This window comes from Typopeltis vanoorti, chromosome 13 (assembly GCF_054136105.1).
Source record: "Typopeltis vanoorti isolate ZY-2024b chromosome 13, IOZ_Tvanoo_1.0, whole genome shotgun sequence".
NCBI classification, from domain to species: domain Eukaryota; kingdom Metazoa; phylum Arthropoda; class Arachnida; order Uropygi; family Thelyphonidae; genus Typopeltis; species Typopeltis vanoorti.
In genome coordinates, this window is record NC_143561.1 from 28,703,194 (window position 1) to 28,726,580 (window position 23,387).

At 34.4% G+C, this 23,387-nt stretch overlaps 1 protein-coding gene across 1 annotated transcript in view; it reads left to right on the top strand.

Moving 5' to 3' along the window:
- Positions 1-23,387, top strand: part of Arpc2 (Actin-related protein 2/3 complex, subunit 2) — a 178,606-nt gene that overhangs the window by 53,822 nt on the left and 101,397 nt on the right. Inside the window, exons 5-6 of the mRNA XM_090403251.1 lie at positions 2,837-3,023; positions 14,530-14,623. Of these exons, the coding sequence (XP_090259377.1) occupies positions 2,837-3,023; positions 14,530-14,623 (281 nt within the window). The remainder of the gene's footprint in view (positions 1-2,836; positions 3,024-14,529; positions 14,624-23,387) is intronic.

Below are 23,387 nucleotides of genomic sequence, written 5' to 3' on the forward strand. Positions count from 1 at the left end.
AACAATTTCATATCTTCTCTCATTGGGTATTTCTCACCTTTCAAATCATTTGTGCCAAAACAATTAATTAGTTCGCTTCTTTCTTCTGCAAACTTGCAGCTTCATTAACATCCTTTATCTTCGTACCTGGAAAACATAATTTCATCACTTTCTCATTAAGCATACCTCTTATCATTGAATCCTCATACAATACTATCTCTTTTCTCTCAGTTTCTTGCACTTTTATGCTTTTCCCATTCAGTCTTCTTTCTTTCATTCTCTGTCCTTCTGTACCACATGCCAATCATTTCCCCAGTCGCTTTAGCTCACATTTTGTCCTGTGACAGAGTCTAACATGCAATTTCTTTCTGCACTAGCATCTCATCATCTGCATTATTACTTTCAACCACTTCCTTCAAATTCTCTTTCATATATCCTGCCTTATATCCACATCAGTGACTTCATTCTTTTGCTCCTAACACAACTCTCATTTCTTATACTCACGAAACATTTCTGTCATATTTTCTCCTTTCTCACTCTCATACCACAAACTTTCACTCTTGGTAACTGATACATTAAACATATGCTACATTGCACTAAATCCAAATCCTGCACATTGATATCAGCCAACATCGATGTCTTGGTTGCCATTTTTCTTGTATACATCAGTGCCATAACAAAAAACTTTTCTGAAAGTATATCGCGTAATAATAGTTGACTACAAACACCATTTAGCAACACAGTCAAAAATAAACAAAATACCACTGATTATATATAAGAATATCACTAATGTTGCCATAACATTACTTAATGTTACTAATTATGACTTATCTGAGCTGCCAAGTGAGTATATCTGCTCTCCAGCCAAAAAGCTGCCGGTTCAAATCCCACTGTGAGCATGAAATGTTTGTGATTGTATGTGAAAATACTAGTTTGGGTTGGTATAGATGATGCAGTTCGTTGTAGCTGGTGGATTGAGTGGTGGAGCCGGAGAGTTATAGAATAGGTGCCTTCCCTTGATGAGTCTTTTGACTCTTTGCAGGTGTCACAAAATTATAATAATAATAAACACATGTACTGCAGACTCTACTAAGGCTGATGTTAGCACTCTCTCTTATTTGTTACATAATCTGGATACCCTTCTGTAGAGACCAGATGAACTTTTTTCAAAACAGTTCAGGCCTCCGGTAAGTGGCGTGATAATCTTGTTATAATGTTCTGTATTTCTATTACGTATTTCTCAACTTTCTTTATCATTATTTTACTTAAACTTTGTGAAATGTCATAAATGGTTGACTGCCTTAACTATCGACTGCCACTATTTATTTATTTCTATTAGATCTTGTGTTCTCATGCTCTATAGTTTAACAATTTTATTTGTTTTATGACTGTGCCAGTTAGACTATGTATTGAGTGCGAGATTATAAAATTTTTAACTAAAGACAAAGCAGATATTGTTAGCATTCCCTGCTTATGTTATCTTTAGCTTTAATTAGTCATGGTTTGATTTTTGATCACTTAAAAGTGATTCATACTTAGTTCTTTGTTTCTTCCAAATCTCAACCTATAATATCCTGCTAGTCAAATATACACAAACTGACAATAAACTTATGTAACTATCAAGGTATACTTTATTAACTAAAGTATACATTGAGTAAGCTTCATTAACATCCTATCTCTTTTCTCTCAGTTTCTCGCATTTTTATGCTTTTCCCATTCAGTCTTCTTTCTTTCATTCTCTGTCCTTCTGTACCACATGCCAATCATTGCCCCAGTCGCTTGACTGGGGAAATGATTGGCATGTACCCATAAACAGACACACTCGATGTACCTTCTTGTTCAGAATTATCACACAAGAATGGTAAGCACTTACCATTCTTGTTCTGCACTGCCTTTTACATGAATCTTTTGTTCACATGAAAGTGCTCCTTTTGTGTCCTTCTTTCCTTCTTCTTGCTTCTTGATTTCCTGCCAAATTCCTTCTTTGTCTAAGTCATCAATTATTCCATGCCCTATAGGACCCTTAACATGGTGGCAATGTGCAGCTCTTTCCTTTCAATTCCTGTCATTGGACTTCATGTGGCAGCAGACCATGTAGAAGTTCAGAAACCTAAGACTTATGATTCTTCTATTTCAAATACTGATAACGGACCTCGTGTGGTTGTGGACTCAGGTAAGAGATGGTGAAAACCTTAAGACAAAGTCTTTCTTGCTGTCTCGCCTTATATAGGCCTGGACTTCCGTTGTACTCATGCGTGCATCTCTCGAAACTTCCTTATATGGCCACGTATTGATATCTGACCATGATGATGTCATATTTTGCATTTCTTTTGAATTTGCCATATATTCACGAGTTAATAGCATTACATGATGATATCATGCACCACGTTATTTTAACAAAGGCTAATGGTTAATTTATTACAAATACAAGATTGTTACAGAAAAAATTTCACATTTGTTTAAGTGCAATCTTCTTAGAAAAACATAAAAGCAAATATAAGTTATAGTTACATATCATGAGAGAGTTTACAATCTCACATTGGGTGATGCAGTTTCATCTCCCACCTAAAGACAGAAACATCGATATGATTAGTGTGGGATTCGAACCCACGGTATACCAATCATGTTGGCTCGCACATTTTGCAAAATGCAGCTAGAATTGTATTAACAAAACATCGCTTTCAGTTAATAATATTGTTTTTTTTTATAAGTGTATTTTAAAAACTGAGTAACATTCTAAAACTGTTGATGATATACCTCCAAAGTTACTATTTTATTCCTCCTTCCTTTTTTTTAAAATCAAGTTAGTTATTATTTTCTGCTTTTTAATGCAGTATGATTTTGATTCTCTTTCTAGGTTATAATGTCACATTACTTTTTGATTTGGAAATTATCCATGAAAACTATGAAGATTTAATTCAAAAAGCTGGTCTTTTAAAAAGGAATTGTTTTGCTTCTGTTTTCGAGAAGTATTTTGAATTCCAAGAAAATGGCGAAGAAGGTCATAAAAGAGCAGTTATTCACTATAGAGATGATGAGACGATGTAAGTTCAAAATTAATTATTACTACTTGTACAAAGAAATGTATTTATGTTAAACAGTTAACTGTAACACACACTTTTCCTTCGCATTACAAATAATGTTATCCTTTTCTGATTGTACAGGATTCCTGGATGTAATCATCTAAGGTATGCTTGTTTGATTGTTTGAGTATTTCATCTCTGTCACAGCAACATCAAAAATACAATATTAAAATAACATACACAAAAATGCACAGAAACAATAAATAAAAGAAATAGGACTGTTTCTTAAACTAGTCTTATGAGGAGCATCCTCTATAGGTGCTGTTGGGCAGGAGGCTTAAAAATTAAAGTTTTTCAAATCTTTGGAAGTGTAACACAACCATATTTATTTAGATTAGTCTCATCAGAATGTTGAAAAGCCCTGAGATTGAATCTCATCTAGGATGCAAAGCACACTTATGCTTTTCAACTGAAGATAAATTAGTTGGCTTCTTATGGTATGTTGGGGAGGGGTATCCCTTAAGAAAACTGACCATATGGTTTATCCCCTCTTTGGTGGGGCAGATTGAGCCATCCTAATGAAGGATTAGGTATATAAATTTTGTATGACTGTAAATCCATATATGCGTTCATGGGACAGTTTGCCTTTTCTGAGGGACGAAAAACTTGAGTTCAGTTCTTAGGTGAAAACCCCTCTACCTCTGCATGAGACTGGCTAAATCACCTAGTTGAAAGAGACTAGATAAAGGTTCCTCATGTCATAAATGGAAATTGAACCCAGGTCTTTCCAGCCAAAGGGCTTTGTCTATACTGATTGAGCTATGGAGGCTCTGCTATATTAGTATGCACTATGATTATTTGATTATTTAAAAAAAAAACCTGACAAACTTTGTTGCATATCACTATCAACTCAGTTTTTTTCCCCAATAATAAAAAAATAAATAAATAAATAAAAAATCTCCAGTAATAACACAACACATATACAGGGTGTTCGGGATAAATTTGACATATTTATAATTAATTATATTTTTCCGTAAGTTACATGTATTAACACACACTTCTCTTCATTTAAAAGTTTGGACCCTTCTTCATTCATATACAAGATGTCAGAAAGGATGGATAGCTGGAACCCACCTGAATCATGGAAGAGAATAACTTGTATCATGATGATTCGTGCCCGCCATCAAAATAAGGATATTACGACTGCTGCCCAATGCTCCCTGAATACAGTAAAAACAATCAGGCATGAACTAGAGACTTGCAATGGTGACTACGAGGATGTAGCAAGAAGAAAGATCCCTAGCAGACGATCTGATTGCGTTCGTACAGCAGAATTCCTCGCAAATCTGCAGGAACAGGTGTTGAAGAACCCTGGCATTGGAATTCGGGCTTTGTTCGTGGAGTTGCTAACTGTAGTCAAGCCCTGGATAACAAGGGTAGCCAATGGTAGGCCGTATGTATGGCAGCAGGATTCGGCCCCTTGCCACACCTCTGGGAAAAGTCAAAAATGGTTGTCTGAAAATTTCTACGACTTCACCAGTCCAAATGTTTGGCCTCCAAACTCCCCAGACCTTAACCCCATGGATTATTTTGTATGGGGCGCAGTTGAAAAAGACACCAATCGCACTTCCAGTAATACAAAAGCCCAGTTAATGGATAAAATTAAAACAGTTTTTGCGGCCCTTCCCAGGGAGACTGTAGCATCAGCTTGTTCGAGGTTCCGAAGCAGAATTGAAGCTGTGATCGATGCTAATGGTGGTTATTTTGAGTAAATCTTGTTGATAGTATTGTAATTAACTCTGCCTGTAATGTTTTTTTGTCAATTCATTAAATTTAATAGATACAAAGAAGATTTTCTTTTTCCTTACGAAACTGTCAAATTTATCCCGAACACCCTGTATAGCACTGCTATGTTTAAAAAAAAAAAAAAAAAAAAGCAACATGCCCAATTTCATGTATAAAACTTAAAATGTTCTTATGATTACCAGCATATATATGTAGCTCAGTAGAAGTGGCATTTGCATCCTACATTACTTGACTGCACAAAGAAAGACTTGGTGGTTGAAATCTAGTCATCGTTTAGAGGAAATTTTTGCCAGCTTGGTTGGCCAAGTGGTTAGCATATCTGCTCTCCAGCCAAACGGCTGTGGGTTTCAATCCCACCATAGGCATGGATGTTTGTGATTGTCTGTGAAAATACTAGTGGTGTTGATGGGTGGCAGATGGCATTGGTGTATATGATGATGATGTAGTTGCGGTTCGTTGTAGTTGGTAGATTGAGTGATGGAGACAGAGCGCTGTAGAGTAGTGTGCCCTCCCTCGATGAGTCTTTGTACTCCCTGGAGGTATCGCGTAATAATAATTATTATTTTAAAATATTTTATTTATGGATAGAAAACATCAACAGGTCAAATTATTCTGTGGTGGGTCTATATAGTTTAAATTGTAATCAAATCCTGATTTAATATCTCCCTTTCTCTCAAGGAACAAATGTATTACATGAAGCTAAATGAAATAAGTTGACCTAAATACTTCTCACAGGGCCATAACAGGACAAAAGGTGAAGATTGTCTTCAGATGCTTTAATTAGAGAAAGTATCAAGTTGGGGGGAAGAAATGACCCTTCTTGCAACTTAATGTGCCTTTCTTCTCTTGTTTGACAGCATTATACAAATAGAGAATGTAGAAAAGATTGATTTTTAATTTAAATATTTTAAAATAATCATCATCATCATGCTTTAATAGAAATTTAAAGTTAGTTTTCAGTATTTTTTTTCAAGAATATCATTGCAAGAGTAATTTCACATTATTAACTAAAACATGCAAATGCAGCAATCCCTCGATTAGTGCACCTAATGCGTTTCTTTAAAACAGGTGCATTAATCGAAAACGCACTAATCGAATATATGGGAAAATGTATAATTCGTTGCTCAGATTTCTTTCTTGACCGTTAATTTTTTTTTATAAAAGAATTAGGGTATGTCTCAGGGCCTAGTTAAGGAAAACCATGAAGCTGAAAGACAATAAAATATATTCAGAATATAAATTTATTATTCTGCTTCTTAACAAAGGATTGAGCTAATGTAGTTTGGCGAGCATTCTGTTTTTTTTTTCATATAACTGACGGTATGGCCCTATTTCCTCTTCTGCAAATTTTACTGGTTCTCTCTTCACCAGGGTCATCCTCTAAGCATTATTGCTGCTTAAAAACTTTGATTGTACGAAAACTATTTTCAAATTGTTTCTGTGAAACCTCTTTGGGCTTGTCAGTGATTAAATTTTCTTTTTATTCTTCGGGATCTTCCTGCTGTGTATCTAAATTTAGCAGGTCGGAATCACTCAACTTCTCGGAATGAGATTTAATTAATTAATTTAGATTCATTTGAAAAGCCTCTAAAATCATTTGCACAATGTGGAAGAATGTGCTTCCAAATGGCTCGCATATTGCTAGCAGTAATTTCATTCAACTTTGCGACTTTATAACCAGGTTGAGATGTCTCTGATTTGGCTAGAAAAGTCTTGGAAGGCATTCATTTCCAAAAAAAAAAGGCCAGTTTCATCGATATTAAATATTTATTGATCACAATAGTCTCCTTCTTGCACAATTTTCTCCAAAATCTCTGGATATCTACTTATCTGCACTTGTAGCTTCTCCTGTGATTAGAACATTATGTAGGCTATTTCTCTTTTTGAAATGCTCAAATCACTGAGCACTAACGTGGAATTCTTCTTCTTTTCCATCATTAATAGCCCTTTCTTTCCAAGTTACAAAGAGTAAATGCTTTTGATTTAATAAGGCCAGTGTTTAGTGGGATCCGTTTTTGATTACAATCTTCGATCCATGTAAAAAGAAGTCTCTCTAATTCAATCATTATAATACTTTGATTTCGAGTGCATGCATGATGAACTTGAAGCAGCCTTACTGTCTTTGTCTTTGTATTCAGCAATTGATTCACCCATTTTTGTGTTCTTGTCCCATCTTTGCTCTGGACTCCCTTGTTCATTTTTCTTTATTATTTCAAGTTTTTCTTCCAATGAGATTACTTTTCAAATCATTTTCACACTTCTGTTTTTTACTCACTGATTCTTTTACTCATGATTAAAGGTTAGGAAAATAATTTTAAATAAAAAAGTAAGAAAAACAATTGCACGTGATATGATCAGCAAAATTCTATGTAAAGCAGATGACATAAATTTTGGCGGTAAATTTGAAACATAGTGTACTACACTATTTCCATGTATTACACTATGTTTCAAAGTTATTAAAAAATAACTTTGTAAAATGTTTCAAATCGGTAACTAAATTATTTCATTCTGGTGGGTGATTTTTTAAAATAGTTAGTCATAAAAAATGTATAGATCGAAAATTTTTAAGATGTGTATAGGTGCACTAATCGAATTTGGGTATCGAAAAAAAATGACGCTCTAATCGGGGATGCATTAATCGAGGGATTGCTGTAATTTAACACATTAGTAAACTACTGAATAAGGTGAAATATTGCCACTTCAAAGCTTCCTCTCAAAACCTTCAATATAACATTTTTCTATCAGTTTTAATTCATTGGCTTTAATGTGTGGCTAATTCATTTAACCATGGATATTCTTCTTCTCTTCAAGGATTTGGTATTTGTCTGTTCCAGCTTCACTGGTCTTTCCATCTTGTCACTGTCTTCCTCTCTTTCTCTTTGGTTTATATCTATCCACTGCTTTTGGTAGCCAATATCTTTCCACCCTAGGTAGATATTCTTTCCCCTCTATATTCCTTGATCTTTTCATTTATGTTATAAATGTCATTTTTTTTATGTCTTCATTTCTTATATGATTCGATTTTGTGCATTCTTTAATTGTTCTTGAAAATCTCATCTCTGCAGCTTGTATTTTACTTTCATCTTTCTTTTTATCGTCTATGTTTCTGAACCATATAATAGAGCGGGACTGGCCATTACTTTATAAAATTTTAGTTGATTTTCTCATAATTTTTATTCAGTGTCTTCTTTATTGTTCTACAGATTTTCTGAAATTTCTTTATTTTTTCATCTATATCAGTGGTTCTTAACCTAGGTGATAGCGCTCTGAATGCTGGGGGGGGTAAGCGTTACAGCACTACTAATATAATAATAAATTTGAAAAAATATATAAAAAAAATTTGAGACTTCATTTGTCGAACATTGAACTTGATATTGAAAAATTAGCAGAATCTTATCGGGCTCAGGGTAGCCATTAATGATTAGCTTATTAAATAGTAAATTTACATCTTTTTTGAGTAAAAATTAATTTGTATCAAAGTCACTAATTTTTATTTAATTATCAGTTCAAATATGTTGATACTAATTTAGGTTAGCCTAATAATATATTATAATTATCTTATTGAGTCATTAACCTAGCGCAAAAATTAGCAGGAGGTGCCAAGCCATACAAATTGTTGAAAGGGGATGCCAGGCAAAAAAAAAGATTAAGAACCACTGATCTATATCTTTGTCTTTTAGATATGTTATTATGCAGCCTAAATAATTAAACTGTGTCATCTGTTCTATGAATTTATTTTCTATAACTATTTTTGATCTAACCATGATCCTGACCTTTAAATGCCATGACTTTTTCTTTTTTTTTGTGAAAATTTTTAAATTGTATTGTTAGCATATTTTGTTTAATTCATAAACTGATTTTTGAAGGTCATCTTCATTGTCTTGTAATATAATCTGATAATCATCTGCATACAGCATTGTATTAATAACAGTTCTTCTGGTTAACTGGATACTTTTTTTTTTGTTGTTGTTGTTGTTGTTTTCCATATTTTAATAATCTGATCAATATATATATATTGAATAGAGTTAGAGATAAGCTACATCTCTGTCTGACACCCTGATTTATTTCATCTCTTCTGTTAATTTATTATCTAACTCTAACAGTATTTTTGTATCTTTATATAAACTTTGTATAGCTTGTACCAAATGTAATGGATATCCTTGTCTCTTCATTATATTCCATAGTTTTTCTCTGTGTATTTATCAAAAGCTTTCTTGTAATCTATAAAGGCCATATGGGTCTCTAAATTAAATTCTCATCTTTTTCCAGTAATTTGTTTTAGTACATAAATATTGTCTATACGTGATCTTTCATGTCTGAAACCATTTTGTTCTTCTGATTGTTTGCAGTATTTCCAAATCTTTTATTTGGGATTTTACTAAATTTTGTAACCTGTATTTAATAAAAACTTATTCCTCTGTAATTTCCACATTCATCTCTGTTTCCTTTATTAAATATAGATATAACCATAGCTTTTAACCAATCTGATGTAACCTCACATTTCCTCCAACAGTTATTTTTTAATTTTAAGGATCTGTGATGTAATTATTCTCCACCATATTTCCAAAGCTCTGTATTTATGCCGTCTAATCTGGTTAATTTTCTATTTTTTGATATGTTTATTGCTCTTTCAGTTCTTCCAATTTTATTGGTTCTATATCATGCTGATTTCTTCATTATTATTTTCTGTTATTAAATTTGGGTGGTACCATAAATTCTTGTAATGTTCTATCCATTGTTTCTCTTGTATTATGTTGATTTGTGCTGTATCTCTTTCTTCATTGTTTAATTTACTTAATATCTTGTGTTCCATGTATGTCTTCTATTTTATTAATAAATCTGTCCCAAGAATCTTGGTGATATTCATTATCTTCATTATCTTCTTATTCATTATCTTCTTTGTCTTTTTCTTGTTCCTCTAATTCAAGGAGATCATTGGGTGAGAATTCCATAGTGTGAGACTGAAGCAGCTCATTAACATCACCTTGCAAAACTTCCATTTTCAACTGGTTAGCCATTCCTAAGAGCGCTTGAGTTTCAGAATTCACAATCTTTGTTGGATCTTCAAAGACTTCGAAATTATCATTAAACTGAGGACAAAGTTTATGCCATACTCATTTCATAGTTTTTCGGAAATTTTATGCCAGGCACTCTGTCTGCCATAAAAAGCTTTAACAGCACTACTGCTCGATAGGTGGTAATAATTTTGTACTTTTCTCTAACGTAATTGCTTTTCTTTGTTTCTTTTGCTCATTTTCTGGTTTTGTACTGTTGCTTCTTTTTGACATTGTTGGAAAAGTGAAAGTGTTATAGTTAAAAAGAAAACAAAATAAAAATATCAAGTATAAGTGAAGAAAACTACGAATAACACACTTACGTCGCCAAGGCTCGTGAGTGACCGAGGCTTGTTCTAACTGATCATTACGTCATTACATATTGCGTAATTCCCCGTACATGTCCCAAATTGCCTTCGCCGTGCACAATTTAAAATAAAAATTCTGATTCAAAAAATTTGCAAAGTGGGAATTTGTAAAGTGAGAACTACCTGTACTGCAGAGAATTAGAGGAACAAGAAAAAGACAAAGAAGATAATGAATATGAAGCTCCAACCCGGTTTTTTCACTTTAAAAGGCCTAGAAGAAGCATGTAAACTTCTCAAAAAAGCTCAAGCAATCTTTGAATCACAAGATTCAGACTTTGAACAATTTAGTAAATTTTCCTGCGAAATGAATAATGATTCTGCTTGCTGTTGAGCTATTTTAAATGAAAAGAAGCAAAAGTCAACAAAGCAGATGACACTCGATACTTCTTTGAAAAAAAAAAATGCATCAAAGCTTCCTAATATATCTCCTACTACCTCCATGGCTGCCGATTCATCCGGTGATATAGAAATAAGCTACTTTTTTTTTTTCAAAGAATCTTCTTTAATTTAAAATTTTTCTTATGTTATTTTTTAAATATGTAAAGTCTTTTCTTATCATTTAATATTCATTTTATATTTTATATATTCCTTATTATGAACGTAACTCTTGCTTTACGAATTTCCGATTTATGAACCGTTACCAGGAACCAATTAATTCATAAAGGCAGGAACTGCCTGTAATCATTTCTATGGATTCTTCATCATATCACGAGTTGCTGGCCTGCTATGGCCAAGTAAGATTTGTGAGGAAGATCATAATTAAAAAAACAACTACAAGTAGTTCCTGCCTTTTTATCTCAAGCAAACAATGAGATTTGAGTCTTTATTTAAACAATAAACATTTCAAATGGACATTTTACTTTCAAGTGAACACATTTATTCTTCATCAGAGGGCTCAAAGCTCACTGAACCAGAAACAAATTGTTTTGAGCATATTGCAGGAACTTTTGATAGAAACTTGATATTATATAATATTATTGTATGTTACTTCACTAACCCATACTTCTAAATCCCTGCCCCTCCCTACTTATCTGGATTAACAGCAGTTGACTGTATCATTGCTTTCAAACTCTGTGAAGAAACTTGTTGCAAGTACTTTTTCTGTATGTTTATCTTTATATAAGTAAGCTCACACTTGAGAAACCCTTAGCTGGTGTAGTGCAAAGAAGAATTAATTCATGTTGAAGGGAAGAAAGGAATAAGGCGATGTAGGTGTTCATTACCAATACATGAAAGTGCGTGCTTTATACGTAAGATTATCCAACTGTTATACAAGCAAAATAGTTACTACTCTAAAAACTAGAATGTTCATTAAAAAAAAAGCTAATTTTTCCTCGTGTAATAATGAACAATTCATCCCACAAGAACGGATTGGTTACCCTATTATCGGAATGGATTCTCCTTCTTCCATGCACAGAAGTGTCAAGGTCTTGCATCTGTGGTTGAACAGTATGTATATCCCCCCCCCCCCAGAGAACTATAACGCTACAGTGCTGTATATGGGCAAGCAATTAGAAAGGAGAATCTGTTTATGTAGTTTTTGAAGAGTTTTGCAGTTGTATTATTGGGGAAAATTGTATGGAGGGACACTGTACTGAAGAACACAGTAAGATACAATGAAGGAAGAGAATGAGAAGTTTGTTCAGTAAGTTTGTAGTAGCTGAATTGTGTATGGATGTTGACCAGCAGCTGCCTGTGTTCATATATGATTAGAGGGAAGTGGAGGAATGGTGGTAGCAAGTTTGGATCAACATCAATTAACATAGAAAATACATAATGCAGAAACAGAGCATCTTTGGAAAAATGATTGGAAGAATTATTGAGAAAAGGGAATCATCTATTAAGTGAATATCTCTCTGATGGATATAAACAAGCATTCTGGGGAATGTTTTTGATATGCCACCCCAAATCTGAGAACAGGTATTCTAAGGTGAGGCAATTTGAGATTTCTAAAATGTTACAAATTTGTTATAAAGCTATTAAAAAGAGGAGTATTATTTAGAATGGAAAAAAAAATGCATATCAAAGCTTTTTGATGGCTGAAGAGACTATGGATGTGATATGTTTATACCAGGACAGATGTGAAAGTCTGCCCAAGAAGAGAAAACTAATTTTGGCAATTCTTTCTTTTGGGAAATAAAATGCGTTTTGGGTTAGATTATGACTAGGTTATCTTCACTCCACTTGAGAATGGCAAGGCAATTGGTATTTAAGGCATTGATTATAGAAGATCTTGAAGCTTGAGTCATTTGAGCACTACAAGGTTTTGTGGATGAAGAAGAGGAATGGAATGTGCTCTTATCAGCAAAGCTATAAATATAATTGGATGATAGTGAGAGAATGTCATTAATGTATAGGAGGAAGAGTGTAGGTGAAAACACATAGTCCTGGAGTATTCCAACATTGATGGGAAAATCTGATGAGAGGAAACCAAAGAGGGTAGGAAGAAGACCATAAGATATAGCTTGTTAATAAAGCCATGATGTCACTCATTCAAATGATGGAAATATTGAGACCACCACATGAGTTTTCCATGGCTTTGAATCCAAAGGGAGGTCAAGGTGAGTTTGGAAATATGCTGTGGAGCAAGGATGGCAGAATCCTGGTGATTACTAATTAATAGATGGTTCTCCAAGTAGTGATATAGGCCCATCTATTAATGACTTTTTCCCATTATTTTTGTGAGAGAGCAATACGCTGATAGTTGGGTGATTTTATCTTCCTTTTTTTTTTTGCTTGCTTCCATATTCTTGAATAGATGCCAACTTGTAAAGGCAATACAGGATGGATGGTAATTCTGGAACAGTTTTTAGTACAACTGGAGGGATACCATCAAGGCCAGTGGACTTACTACTGAATATAACTTGCTGTTGAGTTTTTCTGATGTCCTGACAAAAGATCAGAGGAAGGCATACTGTGGGTAGTTCAGGGAATAATGGGAGGAGATTTGCCTTGGTTGTCTATAAATTAAAGATACCAAGAAATTATATACTTGGTTTAATCCTTTATCCAAGTGTACGCAAACAAAGTTTGCACCTGAAATGTAATCAGGACTGGGGCAACGCGTATAGAAGGGTCACTACCCTTCCCATAATGCATAGCATTATACATACCCATAAGGATATGTGCTTTGCATTATGGGATACTAAGGCAAGTGAAGTCATTAGTTCTATATACGAGTTTCCCCAGTGCTGATTATATGTCAGGTGCAAACTTTGTTTGCTTACACCTGGATAAAGGATTAAACCAAGTATATAATTTCTTGGTATTTTTAATTTATAGTATAACTAAGTGGAAAAACTAAGCAAGAGTAGGAGGAAAAGACTGGTGTCAAGAGGTCTTCAGGAGATAGTAAAATTACCATATACTGTTAGGATGAGAGAGAGAGCAGCTGAAACATGGAAGGGCAGAAGTTTTGCCCACCAGTCTCTGCAGGGAACCAGAAGGCTCAACTACATTTGGTCCTGCCCACCAAAATGCAGAACTGAAATTTTTTACTTCGAACCATTGAATGCATGTTGAATTTTTGTATAGGACTTCTTTTTTCACTTTTCTTGGAGAATATGGCTTAGACAGGCAATCAGGGCTTTTTTGAATAAAATAGGAAATAAAAGCACTCATTCCAGCAACAATAATTTTACTTATTTGATCAGAGCAAATGCTTGGATCAGGAGAGCAGAAGCAATAATCAGATCACAGAAAGGTGGTATAGAAATCCAACTGCAGTGTTGGAGTGCCATAGGGTACAAGCATGAGATTGGTTGAGAGAATGGTGTTCTGTAGAAAAAGAAACATGGACAAGATTCTGGTGTCAGAGTTGCCAAGAGGAGAGCTAGCATCAATGATATATCAGTATTTGTGTTATCAAATTTGAAAATTTTTAATTATATATAATAGCAGCATATTTATCATATTGTAAACTTCAGTAGATGTCCATATTATAATGTTAGCATCATGGTATACTTCACATAGAACAGTACTTTTATTAGATTTTAAATCAGCTAGTTTTCTACTATGACCACAGTACCAAGGAAACTAGTTGATGTAAGATATGATTAAAGTATTGTTCTTTGTGGAATATACTGTGAAGCTTTCATTCATGATATAGTAGCATATTTTATCTCTTGTCAAATTAATGTTCACCACTGTTAAAATTTGTGCTAAGACTTCATTTCATTCATTTATTTTAATGAAATTACTTAAGACTCCAAAGACTAAGATTGGTAAAGCAATATCAGTTGTATGAAATGCTGAACAAATTATACTTGTTTCCTCAGTATTATATATTTTAATGTATAGGTATGTAGAAGCAAAAGCTGATCGAGTTACTGTAGTATTTAGCACTATATTCAAAGATGAAGATGACATTATCATTGGTAAAGTATTTATGCAGGTAAATATTTCTTTAGTGTCAGATAATATATTTATAATTTTTCTTTTCATCTAGTAAAATTATATCTGTTATTGCAGAATAATCTTTTAACTGATTAATTTTTAATAGCTGATAGTGGTTTCATTTTTTAGTATATATTACAACATTAATCTGAAATATTTTAATATTCTCATAAAAGTTATCCTTCCAAGATTAAATAAAATAGCAATGCACTTTTTTCAGTGACTGTATCATTAGTGAGCATTGGCATGTTAAGGTATACATTTTTTTTTTTATTAATCTCTTATTTCTGTCAGAATGTGTTAAATATATTATTTATGTAATTTGAAGAGAATAGTTTATCACTTCTACTTTTAAGGGTTTCTTAGTAATATAATTATGCTGAAACATTTAAAATGTTATACTACGTGTAAGAACTGCAAACTTATTCTTTAAGAATAAGCTATTGTTAAGTGAACATTAATATTTGCTTTTAATGTCATATCATATGTATGTATATAAGAACTGCTGACTTCTGTAATTTACTATAAGCAAAAAATATCCACGGGATTTTTTTTTATGTTACTCCCACTCTCAAAAGAATATAAACCTATAGTACCTGAATATCATAGGGTTAGGGTGTGGAGGTAGGTGTTTACATTTTTTAAAAAAAATTTATTATGTAGTTCATAAAAAAATTTTATTTAGTAAAGACATATAGCCTAGCCATCTTCTTATTACACTCTTAAGTGTAATTTATATCCATAGATTTTCTTTAGATATTTTTATTTACACTGTAAATGGAAATATCTACAAAAGTACAAGCTTATTAGCACAGGTGCTGAAAGAGTGTTCAGCTGAACTGGTTATTCCTTTAATCAGGCTCTATAATTTGAATCTCAGATCAGAGAAGATTCCACAGGAGTGAAAGAATGTATGGTAATCCCCATTGCACAAGGGTGGCACAAAGACTGATGTATCCAACTATTGACTAATCAGTATCTCATCATGTGGTGGTGAAGATTTTAGAAAAGTTGGTAGCACTTGCATTCAGAAATGGGTTCACTAAGGGCAGGTCATGTTTTAGCAACTTGCGCACATTCTATAATAATGTTACCATTGAGCTATATAAGGGAAATGGATACACCATGATACTTTTGGATTTTGTTAATGCTTTTGACAGAATACAGCATGGACATAATAAAGAAGACTATTGCATAAATTGGAGAATATGGGTTTGTATTATATAATGTTGGGGTGGTGGAGAAGAGGATGGATGACTTGACAGATATCAAAAAGTGGTATGCAGGGGATGTGAGTGCAAGATTTAAGGTAAGTAGTGGTGTATACCACAAGGATCAGTGCTTGGTCCACTGGATATTGGGAAGGATTTGATAGGGGATATAGAGCTATTTGGTGATGATGCAATGATAAGTGGGGTAATCAGGAATGCTACTGATATGCAGTATTGCAGAATAATTTGAACATGCTGGAATTGTGGACATGAGAAAATGGATGTCAGTTCAACGTCAGTAAATGTAAAGTCATGCACTTTGGTGTGATTAGATATCCGATGTCATATTATATTGGTGGGATTAGGCTAGAAGAAACTGATGAGGCTAGGGATCTTGGAGTGTTAATTGATAGGAAATTGAAGTTCAGGGGCCATGTGGCAAAGATTGCAAATACAACTCAAAAGATAATTGCAATGTTGAAATGAATGTTCACATGTGAAGATAAGGATGTAATTATGCCTCTTTACAAAGTTTTGATAAGACTTCACTTGGACTATTGTGCACAGGTCTGGTTTCTGTTGTTATTCTGATACACTGGAGAGAAAGTATGACAGTTGGTGTGTGTAGTATGTAATCTCTCTCTGAGTCCCTGACTACTTGAAGATCTCTTTTAATAATAATAAATTGAAAAGATTAATAATAACATCACTTATTCATATAAAGCAAATATTTATTAACTAAAATATCCTATAATCAAATTAGTACAGGACAGTTTTTATATAAGTAATTGATGACCATGAAGTAGAAACAAAGAAAAAATCATATTGAACATTCCTTGAAGTAAGTAACAAGTGCCTCAGTTGAATATAGATAAAAATGTAGGAAAGCACTAAAAGTTTTGGGAAGACTTGGTAAGAATATAGAAGTAAGTATTATAGTGGTGGCAAAAGGAACATGAAAACTAAGGATAACAGATATTTTGGATGTTTGGAGTAATTACTTTGAAACATTGTTAAATGAAACAAACAGTGACAGAAAAGTGGTAGAAGAGATTCAGGAAAAGCACAGTCAGGAGTAAATATCAGCAGGAGGTGGAAAAACCAGAAACCTGAAATACAGGAAGGCAGGTGGAGTAGGTGATTTGACCAGAAATGCTTAAATATAGAGGTATGAAAATGTTACATTTAGTTACACTGTACAATTCAGAAGACTTGGTCAAATTTTGGATGACTGTAGTAGAGTTATCATAGTATATATGCATAAAAAGGAAAATAAAACAACGAGAATTACAGAAGAATTTCCCTGCTGAATATTCCAAGTCTGATTTATGCAATATTTGAAAAAAAATTGTAAAGAGAAACTTGGGAAGAAAAAGCTGGGTTCAGGTCAGGTAGGGATTGTTGGAATTAGATTTTTGCTTTAAGACAAATAGTCATGAAAATCATCGGCATATATGAAGGATCATATGAGGTGTCTCTTCCATAGATTTGGAAATCATGTCTGTAGATCTGGAAGCATATGAAAAATGGCCAAAAAGAAACTTTTGCTGTTCAAAATGTTAAATTGTGGTGTAAATGGGACATTATATAGATAATATACACATCTGAAATCAAGTGTGCTTTGCATTATGGGATACTAAGGCAAACTAAACAAAGGTTATGAAGTGCTCTCCTTTGCCTTTTGGCTATGTTTGCTTACGATTTTCAATGACCGAGTTCTCTGTTCTCATGGCCTCTAATAGTATATGCTGGCTGGCTAGAGAGAGCAGAACAGAAGCACTTTATAACCTTTCTTTAGTTTTTTCCTTGCTTCATGTATCTTTGACAGCTCATTGTATGTTTCACTCTGATAATGTGATGAGATACTCATAAAATATTAGTGAGTTATATTAAATTTTTTATTGCATTACTTAATTTAATGTGTATTGTCAGCTAATTAAGAAAAAAGGAAAGGGAAAAGAAAGATGAAATCAATGGAATGATACTGTTATAATGATTTATATAATGGACATATGGTTTAAAATGATTTGTTGCTGATAAAATAAAAAAAGAGTGTTGCGAGTTACGTGAGTGTCAGAAAGGAGATTGCAATGTGGTGAATGGTTGGATGGTACAAAATGCAAGTGTTGTAGAGAATGAAGAGAGAAGAATACTAAAATAAGAGAAACTGAACAAAGCATGAATGATGAAAGTGTGAGTTGGAAGAAAACACACTCTCACACAAATAATAGATAAACATGAGAATTGTGAGATGGCTTTATTAAGTGAAATAGCATACTTAAGCAGTGTGTTTTACAGGATAAAGCATGAACAATAGCATTTGGAGAAGAGTCTTCCAGGTGCCATGGCAGAAAAGAATAAAAAAACAAGAGGGGAGAGAGAGATCTAGGGGACCATATTGTACAGCTATTCCATGATATTATTGTTGGTGTTCTTGACTAAATGATACTTTCCTGGTGGGGATATTAGTGTGCCATTAGTTTTTGAAAAGGGGAAAGTAAGAGGTAGTTCTTGGTCTTTGGGCTGAAGTTCTGATAAATGTTTCCCAAATTTGGGGCAGTCTCATGCATCCAAATTTGTTGAGGTTTGGCATGTTCCTAAGGGCTGAGGCTGATTCCATGAATAGTCTCATATTTGAACTTGCTGCGGTGTATTACTGTGGCTTTCTTCCATTTTATTCTGTGGCGAGTATCCAGAGCGTGGTCTGCAAGCCCAGAGTGGCTGTACTTGTAAAATCGGATGTAATCCTTGTTTTCTGAGATTCTGATATTTGCTGTCCTGCCTGTTTGGCCAAAGTAGGACAGTTTACAGCTGCAAGGGACCACCTGGTATACACCAGGTAGGTCTAGGGGAAGGGGTTGGTCTTTAGTGGAGCGGATAAGGGATGCCAATTTTCTATGTGGTCTGTAACAGGTGGTCAAGTCATGTTTTTTAAAAATTTTGTTGACTTTTTCCGAGGTGCCTCGGATGTAGGGAATGGTGATGGATTTAGAGTAATCTTTTTTGTGAAGGGGAGGGGATGGTGGGTTGTGGATAACTGGGTTAAGTATTTTTTGGATTCTTTTTTTTTAGGGGGGGGTAGCCATTGGCTTAGAAAGTGTCACAGATGTGATTTAGTTCAGTGGTTAGGGCTTGATCATTTGAACAGATTATTTTTGCCCTGTTGAATAGTGTCTTAATAACTCCATATTGTTGTGAAGTGGGGTGATGGGATTGTTGGTAAATGTATCTGCCTGTATGGGTGGGTTTTCTATAAACTGAGAAAACCAAGGTTCCATCAGGTTGGCGGGTGACTAGTGTGTCTAGGAAGGGGGAGGTTAATTGTTTTCCTCTTTTTCCAGGGTGAACTTGATTCTAGGGTGTTGGTTGTTTAAGTGTGTTAGGAAGGAGAGGAGTGAATCCGGGCCATGTGGCCAAATAGCGAACACATCATCAACGTAGCAAAGCCATTTGGTAGGTTTTTGTGGGGCTGAGTTTAAGGCTTTCTCTTCAAAAGTCTCCATAAAGAAGTTAGCCAAGGGTGGGGAAAGTGGTGAACCCATGGCTGTCCCCTCTATCTGTTTATAGAATTTTTCCTGCCAAACGAAATAGCCTGAGTTCATTGTAAACTGAAATAGGGCTGAGATATCGGGAGGAAATTTAGCTTGGATTAGCTCTAAGGTTTCTTTGAGGGGGACATTCGTGGATAAGGAGGAGACATCAAAACTGACCATTATGTCATTATGTTGGAGTGTAAGGTTTTCTATACTGGCTTTGAAGTGGGCTGAGTTTTTTATGTGTGATGGTGTGTTGCCAGTATAGTGTGAGAGCGCTTTGGCTAAATGCTTGGCTAGTTTGTAAGTGGAGGAATCAATGCCATCTGCTATGGGACATAATGGCACATTTTCTTTATGTATTTTTGGGAGCCCATATATGCGGGGGGGGGGGGGGGTCTAGAGTTATAGGGTTTCAGTCTGTTGGTAATCTCCACAGGCCAAGAAGTGACCTTCTTAAGGAGCCTATGGAGTTTCTAATTTGAGAGTTGGTGGGATTATATTCAATAGGGAGGTAAGTGGATCGATCTAATAGTAAAGCCTTGAGCTTACCTGTGTAGTCATTAAGGTTGAGTACCACAGTGGTGTTCCCCTTATCCGCTTTGGTGATCACTATTTCTTTGTTTCTCTTCAGAAAACATTAGCTTCCTAGCTTCGGTTCTCATTTGCTGTTATGTAGTACTTGTGTGCACTTGTCTTTGTAATAAGTTCCCAAGAAGATGGCAACGTGACGTTTGCCGAAATATCGGAAAGTATATATTAAAGTTTATTTAATTTATAGTTCTAGTGTACGCTATCAATTCCTTAATTATTAGTTATCATGTATAACCAGCGTATAAGCCTCTCAACAAGAATAAGGAAAGTAAGAGAGTTAACAATCTTGGCTGCGATAATTGATCTAAAAGTGAAAAGTATGGAATATGAGAGGATATGAAAGAGGTATTGGAAGAAGTGAGAAAGTAGAATTTGTAATTCTCTTGTTAAGGTATGATAGGAGTTAATTGAGAAGAAAAGCTATGATCTCAAATAAGTCAGTGTTTATGTTGTACAGGAGGAATGGTGTGCAGTTTGTAAATGTTTGGAGAGAATTTAATGGATGAAAGTACTTCAGTGTACCTGATCAATTCCACTTAAATGGATTTGGAGTTGTCTTTTTTTTTTTTTTTTTTTTTGCACATATATTTGAGAGAATGCATGTGCAAAATAGGGAAACTAAAACTATTATGGAATTTAAGGTGAACAGCCACCTTTGATGTGAGTGCGAGAATGACAAAATCTATAGAATACTAAATGCAGTTTGCCAATCTCAGATCTGAATGTATCATTACTCGAAATGATACACTCAAGAGTGTATCTTTTCGAGTAAGAGTATGCAGTGCATGTATACTAATGCTAGAATTATCAGGAACAAGGCATTGTTAGCTGGAATTGGCCAAAAATTATAGATGTTAGTGAGACTTGGTTAACAGAGGATGACATTATTACAGAGATAAAATGAAAGGGGATGTTGCATTTTCAGGGAGGATAGAACAGAACTGAAGAAGGGTATTGCTAATAATAGCAGAAGAGATGCATCCAGCAAAAGTTGAAGTTCTGCAGGAAGGCTGAAGAAGAAAGTGCATTTGAAGCTTGGTATGAAATAAAAGCAAGTAGAACAAAATATATAGTTAGCTGTGCTATAGGCTAAGGGACAAAAGTAGATGTGAATGAAGTGCATTAGCAAAATAGCCCAATGAACACAGGTTGAGTAATCATTATGGGCAATTTCATCAATACATAAATTGGAAAGAAATGAAATTTATGCAGCTTTCAAGAAGAGCAGTCATGTGCTGGAAGATATATGTAAGAGTATTGGAAATGGTGATAGCCTTAACAAATTTATTTGTAACCAAAGTAGCCACATTGCCTCTGACTGGGGGGGGGGCTTAGCATGTGGAATTTTTGATTAAGAAGAGATATATGTGGAACTGTAAAATTGTGGAGGGCTTGCAGCATTGGTGTGATGGTATAAGAAACAGCTAGGAAGGATGTTAATAGTGCATGGAAAATAGCATCAAATGGGTATTGAGGAAGACAGAAGATTTCTTGCCAGAATAAGGAGGGTAAATCAGATATACTGAATAGATGAATAGCATCATTAAAGAGGATTTGCAGAAAAAGAAAGTGTTGTAGAAGGCATATAAAGAGAATGGTGATCACCACACATGAGCAGCATAATGCACATGCAAGAAAGATAACTAGCATGTTTAGGAAGGAAAAACTGTATTTTGAGAAGAAATTAGCATTGAAGGCCTATGAAAATCCCAAAGAATTCTTTTGCTGAGTTGCAAATGTGTATCATCTAGATGCAGAATAAAGACAGGTGAACTTGAAGGTGTTTAGGATGTTAAGAAATTTCATTGTGAATACATCCATGGGATTGACTAAGATATAGGATATTGATATTTTGTGGGAAACTACAAGAGAAGTGGTAGTGCCCCTAACTAGACAGTTTAAGTCTCAGCTCTGGCAGAATGGGGGCCTATAACAAGTAATGGAACAGTGTCCCATTGTATGAAGGAGGCTCCAAGGCAGAGGCAGCAAATTATGAACCAGTTGAATATTGGAAAATTTGGTTAACAGTAGAATTCAGGAATGCTGATTAGGAACATGATACTCTATAGAGACACATGGCTTTGTGAAATAGATTACCTTAGTAGTTGATAATTCACTTTCTACAGTAGTAACAGCTGGGTTGGATAAAAGAGATACAGCTTGATTTTGCACAGGCATTTGACAAGATACTGCATGGAACTTTATAAGTTGGAGGAAATGGGGATGGGCATGAAGCTGGGAGACTAACATGGATAAGAGGGTAGAGCTGATGGATAGACATCAGAGAGTTCTATAGTAGAAAATTGTATCAAAGAGGAAGCTGGTGAATACGGAGATGCCAAAAGGAACTGTTTTTGTTCCACAGCTGCTGTTCAGTTCGTATATTTATGATACTGAAAAAGATTGGGAAGAGGATTAGTTAATAAAGGTGATGTAGATGCAGTACAATCTAAACAGACTGGTGTTTTAAACAGACAAAAGAGAATTGGTATTAGTTCAGTGCATCAAAATATAAAGTCAGTCCAGCATTAGCTATTCTCCCTCTGTAAAAGGGGAAATATCCAGTTGTTAGCAGATGACCCATAGCTTCAAATTACTAATGTTAAAAATCACTGGCAGTCAAGACCTAATCAAATTTGCAATGTTTATAGGGTCATCCTCAGAACAATATAGCTAAACAAATGTCATGGAAGACTGGTATGATCTCAGATAATAAATATCACAGGAAGGTGGCAAAATGTTCTGGAGGATGTTAAGAAAAGTTTAGGAATGGAGGAAAGAGTACTGTAAAAGAAATCAAAGATGATAAAGGTGACATAAAAACTGATGATATCCTAGATGTCTAGAATAATTACTTTGAAGTGCAATTAAACAAAACAGGCAGTGACAGAACCATACTAGAACATTTTCAAGAGGAATGCGAAGAGGAGTACATATCAATACCTGAGGTAGACAAAATCATCAAAAAATTGACATGCAGAAAGGCAGCTGGAGTAGATGATATTCAACCAGAAATGCTTGAAGGTAAAAACGTTTTGCAGTGGCTACACTGCAATAATTCAGAGGGCCTGGTCAGAATTTTGAATTCTAGTTTATTGGAATAGAGCTCTAATAGTTCCCATCTATTAAAAAAAAAAAAAAAAAAAAAAAAAAAAAAAAAGGGGAATAAAGCGGAATTTGTGAATTACAGATAAATTTCTTTATTAAGTGTTCCATGTAAGGTTTATGCAAGCATACTTGAAAAGAGGTTGAGAAAGATTATGGAAGAGAAACTTGGGGAAGAACAGTCTGGGGTCAAGCCAAATAGAGGGTGTCAAGATCAAATTTTCACTTTACAACAAATAGTTGAGAAATTAAAGTTTTGTAGACTTGGAAAAGGCATATGACAAGGTGCACAGAGAAAACCTTTTCAAAACACTGCATG